Here is an 18734-nt window from a genome sequence, read left to right as displayed (position 1 = left end):
TTCGGCACTTATAATCGATACTTATTATATTGATATTTAAATTTGATGTCATATGGCACTCATGATCAGGAAAAACACTTGGCAAATAGCCATACGATATTCAAATTTTCTGAAATCTAGGAGAAGACTTCAAATTTGTATCCAACTTATTTTAGCATGGTTTAAGGTCAATAATAATGATGATAAAGATAATAAAAATAATACTTTTAATAAAGATGGTGATGACTGATGACTATTATTATCAGTATTAGTAGGAGTTGCTTCTTTTCGGTTTCGTAGGAGATAGAGAGAGTAGATAGTGTTTGATCCGATAAGGTAGGTCCGATATCATACGATCACATCGAATTCGGATCTGTTAAAGGTTCACCATACGATCGAAACGGATCCGACCTGTTACCACTCGTAGTCATTTATTACTGGTGTGCCCTTTGCCCCTTGAGCCCTTGTGCTTGGCATTAGGGTTTCACTTTGAGAAGAAGGCAGCCTCCAATCTCTGCATCCTCTCGCTGCTGCAGCTCTAATTTCTCCACCATTTCGTGCTCACCAACTGATCGATCATGGCGGAACAGGTCAGTCTTCATCGACTCGCATCGATTTGTTTCTGTTTCATTTCCTGCATCGATAGTACCCTTCAAAGATTTTTAACTTACTAAGTGGCGAAAGATTCGATTTTGCGTCATATCCTTTCTTATTTTTATTAATTTGAGTGGTTTTTGGTTGTGGTGATAAGCATCCGTGCATCTTAAGATATTTTAGTGTTTTAGATTTATCATACTGTATTGAAGAATGTATTTATTAGTTTCCTTACTTGATTTGCTGTTCTGAAATTGATACAGACTGAGAAGGCCTTCCTGAAGCAGCCAAAGGTGTTTCTATGGTAGGTTTATTGACGAATTCTTTTTTGAGTTCTTCTGCACTGAGTAAAAGTAGAGAGAAATGAGATGGTCTTTACTAATGCTATGGGATGTTTTGCAGCTCGAAAAAATCTGGAAAGGGAAAGAGGCCTGGTAAGGGCGGGAATCGGTTTTGGAAGAGCATTGGACTTGGATTTAAGACTCCAAGAGAGGCCGTTGAAGGTCCGATTCTGAAGCATCTAATTGAGGAATTTGTAGCTGACTATATTGCATTCTTTTAATTTTCTATGTTGAGGGTATTGTCTTGGGAGTTATACTGGTCTATCTTATTTCTTATGCAATTATTTTTCTTTGTGATCATTAATCAGAAGTCCAATTGTTAAATTTCGACAAAGTTCCACCTCCAGATTTGTATTTATGCTGCATCATACTTTTAAAGTTCAGCTGTTGAGTTTTAGGTTGGTGGCTAATAGGAGTTGTTGAGTTCCTGTTTGAGGCAATTTTAAGCACGAAAGCATTTGGTGTGGAACCTTTAGGATTAATTGCTATCATCTAAGGCACAATATAACTAAATTATTCTGGATTTTTTTTAAAAATTTTTTTGCGTACTTACTTTTCTGGAGCTTTCTAGTTCACCTTTTCTGGAGAGCCTAATCTAGGAAAACCAACTAGCTAACTTATTCATTCGATCTCTTGGTTCTTATTATTTGCACTTCCTCTGGCTCTTGTACTTTTTTATTTTCTTTAGTTTCAGAACTGATTGCTCATCCAAAGAAAAGCCACCTTAGAGCAAGTATTCTAGATTTTAGTTACCTTTTAGAACCTTGTCTCTTCAGTTCCTAAACTAGTCTTTATTCCAAAGAAGCTAACCAATTAAGGATCAACAAGAAACAATCTGCAACTATCTTTTTTTTTGTAAATAATAAATCATTCTATACTCTTTTAGTTTGAGCACAATCCAGTAGATGGAATTCTGTGAAATTTACATTCCATGATTGTTCTCAATTTTGTAAATCATCTACAGGAACCTACATTGATAAGAAGTGCCCATTTACTGGCAATGTTTCAATTAGGGGTCGCATCTTAGCCGGCACATGCCATAGTGCCAAGATGAACAGGACTATCATTGTTCGCCGAAACTACCTTCACTTTGTGAAGAAATACCAAAGGCAAGAAAAGGAAGAAATATCTTGTCATTCCAATTTTATTGTTTTTTTTCCTCATGTTTGTGATTCCATTTTGTTGATAGGTATGAGAAAAGACACTCAAACATCCCAGCACATATATCCCCTTGCTTCCGTGTGAAAGAAGGTGACCACGTCATTATCGGCCAATGCAGGTATGCATCTGAGTGTAAAGATGATGAGCTTTTCTTATTTATGATGAAAATTAGTCCTTCGCTTTTGTATTGGTAATTGTAGTTAGCAAAAACACAAAGGTAGTGAAGGTTTTGGTACATTTAATATTTCACAGTTTTGAGACATCTTCTCTATTTTCTCATCCAGACCGTTGTCAAAGACTGTTCGCTTCAATGTACTGAAAGTTATACCAGCTGGATCAACCAGCGGAGGCGGGAAGAAAGCATTCACTGCTGTTTGAGTCCTTAAATCAATTCTCACAACTTTGCAGCTTGTAGAAGACTTAATATGTTGTTGGTAGTAGCAACCTGAGGTTTGGTTGTTTCCTGTCAGTCTGTTTCATTAATGCATCAAGCTTCTTTAATTTTTATGATTCAGCATTTGTTCCTTTTTCTTTGTCCTGAGCTGCTCAAGTGATTTAGTTGTTGTTCTCCATTTATCTTTTCCCGTTGGGGCTTATCTCCTCCCAGATAGACAGTGCCCATAATGTGCCAGATTAGGAATGCATTATCCAGTTGTGCTACCATAGCTTAAGAACTTTGAGCAAGTAAAGTGCATTAATGAATACTAGAAATTACAAGCAGGAGGACCTCCTTTCCTCTGTGGTTCCTTGGACTTGATTTTGGAAATCTATAACATTCTTATCCACAGTAGTAGCTTCTGACAGGCCACATCCTCTCTTTTGCTGCATGATATCATCATGTGTTGGAGGTGCGACCATTTCAACTGGGCCTACCAAATTGCTGCATAGATTCCCCTCATCAGTAGATAATCAGATATGAGGTCTCACTCAGAAAAAGAAAGTGGGTCATACTCTCATTAAAGAGAGGTTATTTTTTTTGTTTGTTTTCTGAGTGAAGTAGAAATCTTTTATAGTGCCTAGTTAAATTGTTACCCCTGAGACTAGTGTCCTAGAATGCTCATATTGGGAGCCACTGGAATTCAAGCCTAGAAATTCTCGTACCGAATTCTTATGAGTTTTAGACAATAAATACTGCTATGCTTACAAATACTTTACAACCATTCTATAAAAATAATAATAATGTAGTATCTTATTAAACTATGATTTTTTTTCTTACATATAATAACACATCATCAACATTTGTAGAACTTTTATAAAGTATTTGTGGGTGAGGCTTTAAACAATTATGCATGCAAATTTTAATGAAGTTAGTGATTTTTTTTTTCTTTTTTATTTTTTGTTGGAATAATGGATTTGACAACCAATATAAGTTGTTGTCGCTTGCAAGTTGCGATCAACAGCATATTGCTTCCTGTAGTTGTTCAGAACATAACGTTATCTTATTCCACGTCGGATAGCCTGGAGCAGGGGCCCCACACTCACGGGCGATTCCGGAACTTTTTAATTTTTTAATGACTAAACTACCCTTTACATCTCCTCCTACGCGCGATTCCCCCCGCCCACTGCTTTCTCGTCACTCCTTCAATGACCGCGTTATATCCTTCCCCGTCTTTTTCCCCCCAACCTATAAATGCCGATAACTGCCGTCTCCAAACTCCATTCCCATCTCTTCGTCTTCCTTCCACTATTCCCCCCAAAAACATAACCCTAACCCCTAGACTTTCGAATTCGATATGGAGAAGGAGAAGCTCCGCAACTGGATCTGTTTCTCGTGCTGCTTCAACGCCTGCGGCGGCGCCGATGACGGCGACGGCGACGGCGAGCGGCCGGCGTCTCTCATCCGGTCGTCTTCCACGTGGCTGCGGGCGAGGGTGCCGGCAATCGGCGAGAGGTGGAGAGGCCTGATCGGACGGCGGCGCCGGATCGCCGGCGGCGACTTTAGCTACGATCCACTCAGCTACGCTCGCAACTTCGACGAGGGAATCGAGGACGGCGGCGAACTCGCCGGCGAGGGGTTCCGGTATCGGAGCTTCTCGTCTCGCCTCCCGGCGTCCCCGTCGCCGTCGGGATAGCGTCATTAGGGTTTGGAAATCGATGCTATCGGAAGAACCGACGATCCGTTAGTTTGTATGCATGTATATATCTTTGTAACGATCATGTAGTAATGAGATTCTTTTGTACCTATTTTAAATTGGCAGTGGCAAAAATGAGATTTAAAAGAATATATGGGTAGATTTATCTTTTTACATTGGAATGTTAATGTCTTCACATCTAATATGATAGAATTTTCAGGTTAAATAAACTTTGGACCAAAATCACGTTATCTACTTGAATCTTACTTGAATCATTACGTTTTCCTATACCTTTTTGATTAAACTGTAAATATAAATAGCACTAATAAATATTACAGAATAATTTAAATGCCCTTATTTCTGTTATATATATATATACATATATTCAGAATAAAAAGTTTAAGAGTGGTAGGGGTTAAAGAAATTTTATTTAAACTGGTAATAAGTCTTAAATTAAAAAGACACAACAATGACTTTAGAATAAAAAATCTAATTATTGTAATTAGCTAGAAGTGCAAAGAGACAAACTAAAGTTTACTGGGGAAAAGTGATTCTGGTGCTTTAGGTAATTATATTATCTATCCAACCAAAAAAAATAAAAAACTTTGGTTCCAATTATCTCTATGCCTTCTTGGATATCAACACATCGAAATGTGATATAGAAAGAGGGAAAAATAAATGGAGGGGAATAGTATCAGAGAGATACCAGAAAAATGACGTATGGACACTAGCCGAGTCCAGCGGACGGGCTAATGAAGACAAAGCTCTGGGCCGAGCCAGGCCCAAAGCGTGTTCTCGGCTCGGGTTTTAGACAAGAAAATCCCATGTAAATAAATACCGGCAGGCTTATCTGTGGCTTAATAAATAAAAGAATTAATCTAGTTGTGTAAGTCATCTTACATGTTTTAAGATCTATGTGCATTTGTATTCTTAATTAGACTTTTGTCTAGTTTATGAAAATAAAAAAGCATAATGGGAGTAACAGTATTGCTCGATGATAGAGAGTTCAAATCGTGAAAGCAAAGAATCTATGCAAGAGGACAACCGGGCACTATAGTTTCTTTTTATTTTTTTTATTTGGCCTTGTCGTAAAGCGTGTTGGAGGACGAGGAAGTCCTACTCTTAATTTAAAAAATGACTCAGCATGGACTTTGTAATATTGACCATTATCTTACACAGTAAAAGGGTTCAGCAACAATTGCCGAGAAACAGTTCTGTGCTGCAACTTAGCATTGTCTCAGCGGTTGGTGGATGAGGAAGTCCTATTATTTATTCTTTGGTTAAAAAATGACTTGGCATAGACTTAGTAATATATGACCATCCTCTTACACAGTAAAAGTGTTCAGCAATAATTGCCGAGAAACTGGTGTGCTATGTTGATAGAGAGTATAAGCATCGAGTGGAGCTCTAATTGAGAACCAACTCCAAAGCATCTCCTCGTAGCTTCCTCATCTTTCTTCTTGGCCTCTCTCCCTCTCCCATTGATTTCTATGGAGCTTCTCAGTAAAGTTGCAGATCTTGCCCTGGCTCCGTTGTTCGATTTCGTGATGCGGCAGATAACGTATCCGTTTAAAGCCGGCGACAACGTGAAAGCCCTTGAAAGTGCCACCCGGCATTTGATCACCAAGAAGAAGGACGTCCAAGTGGAGATCGAGGTTGCTGAGAGGGAGGGGAAGACAGCAACTCATCAATTGCAAGGGTGGTTGGATGAGGTGGAAGCTACGAAAACCCAAGTGGATACGATGTTAGAGAAATATAAGCAGAGGTGGTTGTGCTTCAAATGCTTCTCACCCAACTGTTGTTCCAACTACAGTCTCAGCAAAACTGCCGCCGAGTTGCTTCTGGATGTGCTAAGGTTGTTAAATGATGAAAGAACGAAGGAGGTGGCGATAACACCGGTGCCGCCTCCTGTCCAGGAGGTGTCTGTGCCTACCATATCGACATCATCACCAAATGCAAATCAAAATCTTGAAGAAGCACTCCGCTACATTAAAGAGGACCAAGTGGGGATGATCGGAATCTGGGGCATGGGTGGAGTTGGGAAGACCCACCTTTTGAAACAAATCAACAACTCCTTCCTTGGCGACTCTGCTTTTTACGTGTTCTTCGTCACAGCTTCTCAATCATGTACAACAGAAACAATTCAGAAGCAGATCGTCCAGATTCTGAAGCCGCAGCAACACAAGGATGTGCCGAGAGATGGGGATGTGTCGGCGCAAGCTAAGTTCATCTTCAACTTCCTCCAAAAGAAAAGTTTCCTCCTGCTGTTGGACGACCTTTGGGGGCGACTTGATCTGCAGGATGTTGGAATCCCAATTCCGCTCGGGATGGTCGGCGGATGCAAGCGCAAGGTGGTGTTGACCACGCGATCAAAAAATGTTTGTGGCAAGATGGAAGTGAGAAAGGAAATCAACGTGAAGTGCCTGAACGATGACGTCGCATGGCGCCTCTTCCTGGAGAAGGTTGGCGAGGAAACCATCAGCTCTCATTTTCTCCTACGACGCCTTGCGAAAGATGTCATCAAGGAGTTGGAGGGCTTACCACTGGCTCTTATCACAACCGGTCGGGCCATGTACGACAAGAAGGATCCAAGAGAATGGGAGTATGCCATTCATCTACTTAAGAAGTCGCGACTCGATGAAATCGAAGGTCAAGAAGGGAGTACTTTTTATAGATTAAAGTTCAGTTATGATAGCTTGAATTCTAACACCTTGAGAGAGTGTTTCTTGTCTTGCTCCATGTGGCCCGAGGATTATCGGATGAGGAAGAATGACCTTGTTGAATATTGGATGGGATTAGGCTTAATAAAAGAGTTTGACAACATGTCGGAAGCTTATAACGCTGGACACACTCTGAGCGGCAATCTGATAGGAGCATGCTTATTAGAGGAGGATGAAGAAGGAGATAGAGTGAGGATGCATGATGTGTTACGCGATATGGCGTTGTGGATAACACACGACGAGGGGAAGAACAAGAACAAATGGATGGTCTTTCAACATGAGGCTCAACTTGACAAGGAAAATTGGCACAAAGCAGAAAGGATAACGTTGATGGGCAGTGACATCGAAGCACTTCCTCATATTGCAACTACATCCTTTTCATCCAAACTCACCACTTTGATGCTTTCAAGTAACCATAAATTGCAAAAGCTTGGAGATAATTTCGGAGCTCTAGTTGCCCTCCAATATCTTGACCTCTCCCGCTGTGGATTTAAACATTTTCCCAATCAGATATGTGGGATGGTCCAGCTCCGATACCTCAACCTTACAGACAATAGAATGCCGTCTCTCCCTGTGGAGCTGGGATCTCTTGTCAATCTCAAGTTCCTGATTTTACGGGATACTGGAATCCATACGATACCTCAAGGTGCTATTGCAAAACTCAAGTCTTTGCAGGTTCTCGACTTATATCAAACATGGAGGATTATTGGTGAAAATTTGACCTATTTGGCATCACAACTGTTGGAAGAATTAGAGTGCTCAAACAATCTAAAAGGTCTTGGAATTTGCATAGGTGATACGTCGCAACTCTATAGACTTGTTGAGTTGCCCAATGTATCAATCCGGTGGCTCGGCATAAGCAAACTAGAGAATTCCACTTCCTTGTCCTTGTCGGCTAGCTTTCTTGGGAACAGGCAAATCCTGATGAACTTAGCTAAACTCTTTTTTAGCAATAGCCATGTGACCCAATTGGTGATTGAAGGTGACCATCAACACCCCACTTGGCATCTTCGGGGACTTGAGGTACTCATAATTAGCAGTATGGACTGTTTAGAAGAGATAATATGGAAGGGAGTAGTTCCCAAGGAGCTGTTTCTGGCTCTTGGCACCTTAAATATAGGTTCTTGTCAGAAGTTGAAAAACATCTCATGGGTGTTGCATCTCCCTTGCCTTAAGGAACTGAACATAAGTATGTGTTCTAGCATGAGGGAACTAATTGCAGTTGTACCGTCTTTAAGAAGAGCAATCACGTGGACCCCTACTTTCCCTTGCCTCAGGAAGATAGCTTTGTACCGTCTGCCAGAGATGGTTTCCATTTGCCACCCCGCATTCGCTTTCCCGGCGTTAAATGTGATCATGGTCCGCCACTGTCCGAAATTGAAGAAGCTCCCATTCCGAGCAGGTAACATCCCGAGCAAATTAAGATCTATTAGTGGTTCCAAACAATGGTGGGAAGATTTAGAGTGGGAAGACAGCAGTGTCAAAACTTCCCTCCAATCGTTTAAACATTGATCACAGTCGTGAATAATTGTCAGAGGTCCTACTCTTCTCTTCTGTTGGGCTGATAGATATTTCTGTTGGCGTTGATTTTTTTTTTTTTTTGTCTCTTTTACATCCATCCCTGTCATCCCTTGTCATAATTTATTTTCAAAACAGCGAATGGTTTAATTTATGCTTTGGTTTGTTGTGGTTTTCTGATCTCAATAAAGGTCATTTGTATGCCACAGGCAAGTATCTTTGTAATTCTACAAGAACAATAAAATGATATTGATGTCCCCACTACAGCAGAGGAGAATATATAGTCAAATCATTTCCACTCATTTTACAACAAGTCATACTTACAGCAACTTTGGCATGCTATAGATGTTCCTATAACTAATTCTTTTTGAGAAGAACACAACATAACTGAGAGTTAACTAATGTTGTCAGAACTTCCCTCCAACCCTTTTTCCATAGAATGGTTCATTACATCAAATTAATGATGTAATGGACGTTTGTTCAGCCTCTCGATGGCGGATATCTCTGTTGGTATTAATTCCTTTTCGTTTTACATATCTCTGTTATCAAAACAGTTCATTGTGTTTACAAAACTTAGGAGCTTTTAATTCTACCATATTCCTACATGGTAGGATTCCAACAATGATAAACTTCACATATATATATATATATATATATATATGATATCTCTGATGCATCAAATTTCTCAAAAAGAGATTAAAAAACCATTCTCAGGTGCAACAAAACGAAAAAGAGGAGGAAAAAATAAAGACTCTTGCCACATAAATCTGATAAGCAGCAATAATTCGGGCAATGCGATGATGCATTCACTAGCTTCAGAACTTTCCTCTCAGGGATAATACTCTTGCCATACAAAGAATAATCTTGAGAAAACCACTACAAATGAGTTTAACCGTAGAAAAAAAAATTCTTACTAATAGATAATACTTGAATATATTGGCTATCCATTCCAGAGTGGCAACTCACTTGGAATTAATGGAGCACCTTACCTGAATAATTTTATGACACAGTACATCCACACATATAATCCAATTCAAATGCATATATATGGCAAATTTACTTATACTAGACCAACCAGTGGTAAGAGAAAAGAGCTTACATTCTTTTGACACTGTTATTGTTATGATCAATCAATACCCACTAATATTTCCCTTTCCTTACATGTCTGTAGAAGAACTGTTGTAATTAGTCCAAATCAAGCACTCGTACTATATCTCTTCACTTTTGTGCGACGATTTAGCTTAGTTTCCTTATAAATAACAATATACTACTCATATGACTGATCAGAGCAATTTGTTGCGAACCTCTGGTCAGTTTCATTGTTCATCAATGTTTGACCGAACTTCACACTGTAACACCCAGTTGATGAGATGGATTCCTTTCTTATCCTTCTCTTTTCCCAAAGAAATCTCGTAGCAATCTTAACACTTGGTCGAGGGTGGAATTTCCAATGCAGGAATGGGTGAGCCAGAAACAGTTGTATTGCTGCAACTTGGCATTTTTTATTTTTTCTGCAGACCTACAACTCTACAAATTTGAATGATTACTTATTTGTTCTCTTGTGAAATAAGAAAATCATTACTTAGTTGATTAGAAGTGGCTGGCTAACCTATCGCATCGAGTGCGAGGTCTAAATTGAGTACCTAACTCCAAAGCATCTTCTCGTATAGCTTCCTCATCTTGCTTCTTGGCCTCTCTCCCTCTTCCGTTGATTTCCATGGAGCTTCTCAGTAAAGTAGCAGATCTTGCCCTGGCTCCGTTGTTCAATTTCGTGATGCGGCAGCTGACGTATCCGTTTAAAGCCGGCGACAATGTCAGGGCCCTCCGAAGTGCCAGTGGGCATTTGCTCACCAGGAAGGACGATGTCGTCGAGATGATCGAGATAGCGGAGAGGAATGGCCAGAAACCAACTCATCAATTGCAGGAGTGGTTGGATGAGGTGAAAGCTACGAAAGCCCAAGTGGATGAGATGGTAGAGAAATATAAGCAGAGGTGGTTGTGCTTCAAATGCTTCTCACCTAACTGTTGTTCCAACTACAGTCTCAGCAAAACTGCCGCCGAGTTGCTTCTGGATGTGCAAAGGTTGTTAAATGATGAAAGAACGAAGGAGGCGGCGATAACACCGGCGCCGCCTCCTGTCCAGGAGGTGCCTGTGCCTACCACATCGACATCATCACCAAATGCAAATCAAAATCTTGAAGAAGCGCTCCGCTACATTAAAGAGGACCAAGTGGGGATGATCGGAATCTGGGGCATGGGTGGAGTTGGGAAGACCACCCTCCTCCAACGAATCAACAACTCTTTTATTGGCGACTCTTCTTTCGATGTTGTGATCGTCGCCACAGCTTCTCAATCATGTACAACGGAAAAAATTCAAAATGAGATAGTCGAGAATCTAAAACTGCAGCGCGATGGGGATGTGTCGAGAAAAGCTAAGATCATCTTCAATTTCCTGAGCAAAAGAAGTTTCCTCCTGTTGTTGGACGACCTTTGGGGGCGACTTGATCTGCAGGATGTTGGAATCCCATTTCCGCTAGGGATGGTCGGCGAACACAAGCGCAAGGTGGTCTTGACCACACGATCAATAGCTGTTTGTGGGCTGATGGAGGTGAGAAAGAGGATTAAAGTGGAGTGTCTAAACGAGAACGATGCATGGAGCCTCTTCCTGGAGAAGGTTGGCGAGGAAACCATCAACTCTCATCCGCGCGTACCTAGCCTTGCAAAAGATGTCATCAAGGAGTTGGAGGGCTTGCCGCTGGCTCTTATCACTATCGGACGAGCCATGTACGAGAAGAAGGATCCGAGACAATGGGAGTATTCCATCATTTTACTGCGGAATTCACGACTCCACGAGGTGGAGCACACAGGTATGGAGGAAGAGACTACTTTTTATAGGTTAAAGTTCAGTTATGATAGCTTGAAGTCTGACACCTTGAGAGAGTGTTTCTTGTCTTGCTCCATGTGGCCCGATGATTGTTCGATCGGTAAGCGCAGACTCATCGAGTGCTGGATGGGATTAGGCTTAATAAAAGAGTTTGCCAGCATGTCTGAAGCTTATAACACTGGACACACTCTGATCGGCGACTTGATAGGGGCATGCTTATTAGAACAGAGTCAGCAATTTGATTTTCATGTGAGGATGCATGATGTGTTACGCGATATGGCATTGTGGATAGCACGCGACAACGGGAAGAACAAGAACAAATGGATTGTTTCTGGAGATGACAGACCATTGGACAAAGAAATTTGGCATGAGGCGGAAAGGATATCGCGAGTTTTCGGTAAGATCCCAGAACTGCCTCCTATTCCATTTGCAACAGCCTCTTCTTCAAACCTTACCACCTTAATTCTTAACGGTAAAGATGACTTGAAAGTTCTTGGAAACATCCGAGCTTTTGTTGCACTCACGTATCTCGATCTCTCCTACTGTGGATTGGTTTGTTTTCCCATAGAGATATGTGGGTTGGTCCAGCTCCAATACCTCAACCTTACAGGGAATGACATACCGTCACTCCCAGAGGAGACGGGATCTCTTGTCAATCTCAAGTTCTTTATTCTGAGGGATACTGGCGTATCTACAATACCTCAGGGTGTTATCATAAAACTCAAATCTTTGCAGGTTTTTGACTTATATGAATCTGGCGTTACTGACGATAGAGATTTGACTTATTTGCCATCACTCGTGTTCAAAGAGTTGGAGTGCTTAAACAATCTAAGAGGTCTCGGAATTTGTGTAGAGGGTATATCACAACTCAATAAGATTATTGAGTTGCCCAGTCTGCCAGTAAGGTCCCTTGCTGTTAGTAGGTTGGAGTCCACTTCCTTCTCCTTCACGTCCAGCTTCCTTTCGAACGAGAAAATTCAGTCGAACTTAGCTGAACTTTGTTTGCAGAAAAGCAATGTGACCCAAGTGGTGATGGAAGGTAGCCATTTACACCCCACATGGCATCTTCGGTCACTTGGGAAGCTACAAATTCGTAATCTGCGTTGTTTAGAAGAGATAATATGGAAGGGAGTGGTTCCCAGGGAGCTGTTTCAGGCTCTAAGTATTTTATCTATAATAGGTTGTGACTAGGGGTGGCAAAACTTGACCCGATCCGATAACCCGACTGTTAATCGGGTTTGGGTTTAGATTAATCAGATTTGGATCATAAACGGGTCAACCCGCCTAACCCGATTATTAATTGGGTCATGTTCGGGTTTATGCCTTTGACCGGTTTAACCTGTTTAACCTGTTTAAGTAAACGGGTCAGGCGGGTCGGGTGGGTCAGGTGACCCGTTTAATCCGTTTAATTTTAATATTGTATGAATTATTAAGATTGTATTTGTGTAATACACTATTTATATATAATAAATTAGTAAATATTAAATTTTATATATAATTTGTATTAAACAGATTAGACGAGTCGTGTTAACGTGTCGAGTTAACACGACATGTTTAAGTATACGGGTTAGACAGGTCGTATTAGTATGTCGTGTTAACTTGACCCGTTTATTAAACGGGTTAGGCGGGTCGTGTCGTGTTACCCGTTTATTAATCGGATCGTGTTCGTGTTTACTAAATGCAACCCGTTTATTAATCGGGTCGTGTTCGTGTCAAGGTAATGTTGACCCGACCCGAATCTGACCCGACCCGAACCCGCTTAACCCGACCCGAACCCGCTTAACCCGACCCGATTGCCCACCCTAGTTGTGACATGCTTTTTAATATTTCGTGGGTTTTGCATCTCCCATGCCTTAATGATCTGCGGGTAATTAAATGTTCAACTATGAGGCAACTAATTGCTGATGGGACAGAAAATCATGGTGAGAATATTCCAGATATAGCAGAGAAAGAAGAGAAAGGAATCATGTTTACCTCTACTTTCCCTTGCCTCAAGGAAATATTTTTGGATGACCTACCAGAAATAGTTTCCATTTGCCACTCCATGTTCGCTTTCCCAGCTTTAGATAATATCACTGTCTATGAGTGTCCGAAATTAAAGAAGCTCCCATTCCGACCAGGTAATATACCGAGCAAAATACGGAGCATTTATGGTACCAAAAAATGGTGGGAAGGTTTAGAGTGGGAAGACAGCGGTGTCAGAACTTTCCTCCAACCTTTTTACCAAGAAGATTCTGATTCTGATTCTGATTCTGATGATTCAGTATCAGCAGATAGTGGTTAATATTTGTAAGAAACGATTGTTCTGCTTTCCGATCGGTGGATATCTCTGTTGCTGTTAGTATGTTCCTTGTTCTCTGTTTACATTTCGAAACGTCTACTTGTATTAGAACATTAGGAGTTTAATTTTAATTCCGTCTGTGTTTCTTGATGAAGGATTGATTGATTGAGTGGAGTTCTTTTAATTTTATTTTATTTGAGTGAATGATCGAGTGGGGTTAGCATCATAGTATGGCTTTCCCATTCTATTGCCAATCCTCTGCCAAGCTCGTATATGATAAGTAGAAATAATATATGATGATCAAAACCTGTTAAAATTGTTTCCTCCATTTTAATTCTAACTATCTCGTGTGAATGAGATATTTTTCTATATAAGCCCATCACTAGGATCCCACAATGATGAGCTCCAATTTTTGTTGCGAAAGGAAAAGATTTCTCTGCTGCATTCAAAAGAAGATCAAACTCTTCATAAATCTGAGAGAATTAGCCGCAATAATTCAACAAAACATGTGACTGCCTCAGTCATACAAAGAAATGACTCCACTGATGTTTTCCACCAAGTTTGAGTGAGGCTAATATTTGTAAGAGGGCAAGTATTCTGCTATCCGTTGGATATCTTTGATTCTATTAATTTGTTTTCTTTTTAACCTCTCTGTTTTCAAAACATCTGCCTGAATTATAATTAGTAGGAGCTTTTAATTCATCTGTGTTTCTTGATGAAGGTTTGAATGAGTGGAAGGGTTTAGGATGCATCTACCTAAGCGTAACGCCACGGCCATAAATTTCATAAATTATATTCTCTAGATAAGATTCTGCTATTAATTTTGGGTCAACTCTGTTGATCCTATTCTCAAAAGCATGGCCCATGAGTGCCCAACTCTGTTGAATCTATTTTCAAGTTATGTCTGAATAATTTAATAGGCAAAAAGGACAGAGAGAAATATTCGAAAATCAGAGTAAGAATATTTTTTTAATCTTTTTATATTTAAATATATTTTAAAATTTAACGATTGATTAACTCTAAGTAGCATTCATACAAAAAAATAAAAATTTCAATGAGTATAAATATAATGTGTTTTGGGAGGTACATATATACAAACATTAATTTTAGAGAGACATACAAGAAAATAACTAATCTCTATCTTTGTTAAATATGCATCAAAGGTATACTTTTTTCCTCTTCTTTTTTTTTTTTGTAAATTTTAAATGCATCAACTTAGCATTAATTTATTTTTATTTACCAAACAACTTACGTCTTACGCAAATAATCTATGTAAGAGGACAACCGGGCACATTAGTTTATTTAATTTGGCCTTTGGACGAGGAAGTCCAACTCTTAAGTTAAAAAATGACTTAGCATAGACTTTGTAATATATGGCCATCATCTTGCACAGTAAAAGGGATCAGCAATAATTGGCGAGAAACAGTTCTATTGTTGCAACTTAGCATTTTTTTCTGCAGACGTACAACTTTACAAATCAGCAACTTGCTGATGAATGATTAAGAAAATTATTAGTTATTTAGTTAGTAGAGTAGCTGGCTAACCTATCGCATATTTTTAAACGAACGTAGTTGTTGTAAACCGTGATGAGTGATAACTGGCTAACCTATCATCGAGTGAGAACCAACTCGAAAGCATCTCCCCGTAGCTTCCTCATCTTGCTTCTTGGCCTCTCTCCCTCTCCCGTTGATTTCTATGGAGCTTCTCAGTAAAGTTGCAGATCTTGCCCTGGCTCCGTTGTTCAATTTCGTGATGCGGCAGCTGACGTATCCGTTTAAAGCCGGCGACAACGTCAGGGCCCTCCAAAGTGCCCGCGAGCATTTGATCACCAAGAAGGACGATGTCGTCGAGAAGATCGAGATAGCGGAGAGGAATGGCCAGAAACCAACTCATCAATTGCAAGGGTGGTTGGATGAGGTGGAAGCTACGAAAACCCAAGTGGATACGATGGTAGAGAAATATAAGCAGAGGTGGTTGTGCTTCAAATGCTTCTCACCCAACTGTTGTTCCAACTACAGTCTCAGCAAAACTGCCGCCGAGTTGCTTCTGGATGTGCAAAGGTTGTTAAATGATGAAAGAACGAAGGAGGTGGCGATAACACCGGCGCCGCCTCCTGTCCAGGAGGTGCCTGTGCCTACCACATCGACATCATCACCAAATCCAAATCCTAATCTTGAAGAAGCGCTCCGCTACATTAAAGAGGACCAAGTGGGGATGATCGGAATTTGGGGCATGGGTGGAGTTGGGAAGACCACCCTCCTCCAACGAATCAACAACTCTTTTATTGGCGACCCTTCTTTCGATGTTGTGATCGTCGCCACAGCTTCTCAATCATGTACAATGGGAAAAATTCAAAAGGAGATAGCCCAGAAGCTGAACCTGCAGCAACACGAGGATGTGTCGAGACAAGCTAAGATCATCTTCAATTTCCTGAGCAAAAGAAGTTTCCTCCTGTTGTTGGACGACCTTTGGGGGCGACTTGATCTGCAGCATGCTGGAATCCCGTTTCCGCTCGGCATGGTCGGCGAACACAAGCGCAAGGTGGTCTTGACCACACGATCAATAGCTGTTTGTGGGCAGATGGAGGTGAGAAAGAAGATCAAAGTGGAGTGTCTAAACGAGAAAGATGCATGGAGCCTCTTCCTGGAGAAGGTTGGCGAGGAAACCATCAGCTCTCATCCTCTCATACCACGCCTTGCAAAAGATGTCATCAAGGAGTTGGAGGGCTTGCCACTGGCTCTTATCACAACCGGTCGGGCCATGTACGAGAAGAAGGATCCGAGACAATGGGAGTATTCCATCAATTTACTGCGGAATTCACGACTCCACGAGGTCGAGCACACAGGTACGGAGGAAGAGACTACTTTTTATAGGTTAAAGTTTAGTTATGATAGCTTGAAGTCTGACACCTTGAGAGAGTGTTTCTTGTCTTGCTCCATGTGGCCTGAGGATCGTTGGATCAATAAGGGCAGACTCATCGTGTGCTGGATGGGATTGGGATTAATAAAAGAGTTCGGCAACATGTCGGAAGCTTATAACACTGGGCACACTTTGGTCGGCGACTTGATAGGGGCATGCTTATTAGAACAGAGTCAGCAATATGATATTCATGTGAGGATGCATGATGTTTTACGCGATATGGCATTGTGGATAGCGCGCGACAACGGAAAGAACAAGAATAAATGGGTCGTCCCTGGAGATGACACCCCATTCGACAAAGAAATATGGCATGAGGCGGAAAGGATATCGCTAATGTTCGGTAAGATCCAAGAACTGCCTCCTATTCCATCTGCAACAGCCTCTTCTTCGAAGCTTGCCACTTTGATTCTTCACAGTAATTATGGCTTGAGAGAGCTTGGAAATATCCGAGCTTTTGTTGCACTCACGTATCTCGATATCTCCAACTGTGGATTGGTTTGTTTCCCCATAGAGATATGTGGGTTGGTCCAACTCCAATACCTCAATCTTGAAGGAAATGACATACAGTCACTCCCTGAGGTGCTGGGATCTCTTATCAATCTCAAGTTCCTGATTCTAGGGTATAATAGAATCCGAACAATACCTCAGGGTGTAATCACAAAACTCAAATCTTTGCAGGTTCTTGACTTATATGAATCTGACGATACTGATGATAGAAATTTGACTTATTTGCCATCACTCGTGTTCAAAGAGTTGGAGTGCTTAAACAATCTAAGAGGTCTCAGAATTTGTATAGAGGATATATCACAACTCAATAAGATTATTGAGCTGCCCAGTCTGTCAGTAAGGTCCCTTGCTATCAGCAGGTTGGAGTCCACTTCCTTCTCCTTCACGTCCAGCTTCCTTTCGGACAAGAAAATTCAGTTGAACTTAGCTGAACTTTGTTTTGTGAATAGCAATGTGACCCAAGTGGTGATGGAAGGTAGCCAGCAACATCCCACATGGCATCTTGGCGCTCTTGAGAGGCTAATGATTATTAATATGCGTTGTTTAGAAGAGATTATATGGAAGGGAGTGGTTCCCAGGGAGCTGTTTCAGGCTCTTGGCTTTTTATTTATAAAAGGTTGTGACATGCTGAAGAATATTTCATGGGTTTTGCATCTCCCTTGCCTTAAGGAGCTGCGGGTAATTAAATGTTGTAGTATGAGGCAACTAATTGCCTGTGGGCTGGAAAATCATGGTGAGAATGCTGCAGATATATCAGAAAAAGAAGAGGAGAAAGAAATCACGTTGACCCCTACTTTCACTTGCCTCAAGCATATATTTTTGAGTGACCTATCGGAAATAATTTCCATTTGCCACTCCATGTTCGCTTTCCCAGCTTTGCATGATATCGTCGTCTATAACTGTCCAAAATTAAAGAATCTCCCATTTCGACCAGTTAACATCCCGAGCAAATTAAAGCGCATTGCTGGTCCCAAAGAATGGTGGGAAAGTTTAGAGTGGGAAGACGACATTTTTAGAAATTCCCTCCAACCTTTTTACAAACAAAATTCCTGATGTTTCAGTATCAACAGATAGTATTTGAGAGTGGCTAATATTTTTGTAAGAGGCGATTGTTCTGCTTTTCGCTCTCTCTGTTGCTGTTAGGACGCTCATTTTCTCTGCAATATCTCTGTTACTTTTCGAAACATCTACTTGTATTAGAACATTTGGAGCTTAATTTTAATTCCATCTGTGTTTCTCGACGAAGGATTGATTGAATGAATGCACTTCTTTTAATATTATTTTGTTTGAGTGAATGATCGAGTGGAGTAAACTGCATAGTGGTATGGAAACCCACCACCCCAGGAAAAAAAAAAAAACTCTTCATACAAATATCAACTTTAGATAGACATACCCGATTTTTGACAGGTATATAATAATACAGGTAAAAAATAAACCTAAAATAAAAATAAAAATTAGTTTATAATCTATGGATCACATCAAGTATTCACTCTAAAGGCTAAAGTGGGTTCAAATAAAGCATTGGATATGAAATCTATTTAAGTTGATGTTAAAACATATTTCTTAATTTTTAATAGAAATAAAAGAGTAAAGATACAAGACTTTTGTTTACATGCGTTTCTCAATTAACGTTATAGATAAAATCAAACAACCTCATGGCATCTCTCCTCCTCCATCAATGTTTGTAGTGAGGCTTTAGCCCAACGACAAAGCTGCGTAGAGGAGAGGAGATCGAAGGAGTTAGGAGAGATGATCCAA

At 40.6% G+C, this 18734-nt stretch overlaps 4 protein-coding genes across 4 annotated transcripts; all 4 read left to right on the top strand.

The window, feature by feature from the left end:
• The first annotated feature begins 413 nt into the window (after nucleotides 1-413).
• LOC140771692 (small ribosomal subunit protein uS17-like) lies at nucleotides 414-2600 on the top strand. The gene is made up of 6 exons (XM_073113300.1): nucleotides 414-569; nucleotides 837-877; nucleotides 976-1076; nucleotides 1879-2023; nucleotides 2104-2193; nucleotides 2360-2600. Exons 1-6 carry the CDS (start codon nucleotides 558-560, stop codon nucleotides 2451-2453), a joined length of 483 nt encoding a protein of 160 aa, XP_072969401.1. The 5' UTR covers nucleotides 414-557; the 3' UTR covers nucleotides 2454-2600.
• A 2029-nt stretch (nucleotides 2601-4629) lies between these two features.
• Nucleotides 4630-8656, top strand: LOC140772726 (probable disease resistance protein At5g63020). The gene has a single exon (XM_073114933.1). The coding sequence runs from the start codon at nucleotides 5638-5640 to the stop codon at nucleotides 8377-8379; it is 2742 nt and encodes a 913-aa protein (XP_072971034.1). The 5' UTR covers nucleotides 4630-5637; the 3' UTR covers nucleotides 8380-8656.
• A 1252-nt stretch (nucleotides 8657-9908) lies between these two features.
• Nucleotides 9909-13725, top strand: LOC140771655 (probable disease resistance protein At5g63020). Its single transcript, XM_073113234.1, has 2 exons — nucleotides 9909-11666; nucleotides 13390-13725. The coding sequence occupies exons 1-2, from the start codon at nucleotides 10103-10105 to the stop codon at nucleotides 13551-13553; spliced, it is 1728 nt and encodes a 575-aa protein (XP_072969335.1). The 5' UTR covers nucleotides 9909-10102; the 3' UTR covers nucleotides 13554-13725.
• Nucleotides 13726-15130: 1405 nt separating this feature from the next.
• On the top strand, nucleotides 15131-18245 carry LOC140772216 (putative disease resistance protein At4g10780). The gene is made up of 2 exons (XM_073114167.1): nucleotides 15131-17048; nucleotides 17148-18245. Exons 1-2 carry the CDS (start codon nucleotides 15246-15248, stop codon nucleotides 18027-18029), a joined length of 2685 nt encoding a protein of 894 aa, XP_072970268.1. The 5' UTR covers nucleotides 15131-15245; the 3' UTR covers nucleotides 18030-18245.
• Nucleotides 18246-18734: the final 489 nt, after the last annotated feature.

This window comes from Typha angustifolia, chromosome 12 (genome assembly GCF_048772165.1).
Source record: "Typha angustifolia cultivar Huaian chromosome 12, ASM4877216v1, whole genome shotgun sequence".
Classification (NCBI taxonomy): Eukaryota; Viridiplantae; Streptophyta; class Magnoliopsida; order Poales; family Typhaceae; genus Typha; species Typha angustifolia.
Note: the sequence above shows the minus strand (reverse complement) of the source record. Positions and strands in the feature narration are given on the sequence as shown.

What these genes read in the sequence shown, in the direction of transcription:
- LOC140771692 (XM_073113300.1), top strand. An exon ending in TCCAAGAGAGGCCGTTGAAG is followed by an intron (nt 1,077 to 1,878) that starts GTCCGATTCTGA and finishes AATCATCTACAG; the next exon opens with GAACCTACATTGATAAGAAG. An exon ending in TTTGTGAAGAAATACCAAAG is followed by an intron (nt 2,024 to 2,103) that starts GCAAGAAAAGGA and finishes TTTTGTTGATAG; the next exon opens with GTATGAGAAAAGACACTCAA.
- LOC140772726 (XM_073114933.1), top strand. Translation starts at nt 5,638, where the DNA reads ATGGAGCTTCTCAGTAAAGTTGCAGATCTTGCCCTGGCTCCGTTGTTC.
- LOC140771655 (XM_073113234.1), top strand. Translation starts at nt 10,103, where the DNA reads ATGGAGCTTCTCAGTAAAGTAGCAGATCTTGCCCTGGCTCCGTTGTTC. An exon ending in AAGGATATCGCGAGTTTTCG is followed by an intron (nt 11,667 to 13,389) that starts GTAAGATCCCAG and finishes CATTCCGACCAG; the next exon opens with GTAATATACCGAGCAAAATA.
- LOC140772216 (XM_073114167.1), top strand. Translation starts at nt 15,246, where the DNA reads ATGGAGCTTCTCAGTAAAGTTGCAGATCTTGCCCTGGCTCCGTTGTTC. An exon ending in ACATACAGTCACTCCCTGAG is followed by an intron (nt 17,049 to 17,147) that starts GTGCTGGGATCT and finishes AAATCTTTGCAG; the next exon opens with GTTCTTGACTTATATGAATC.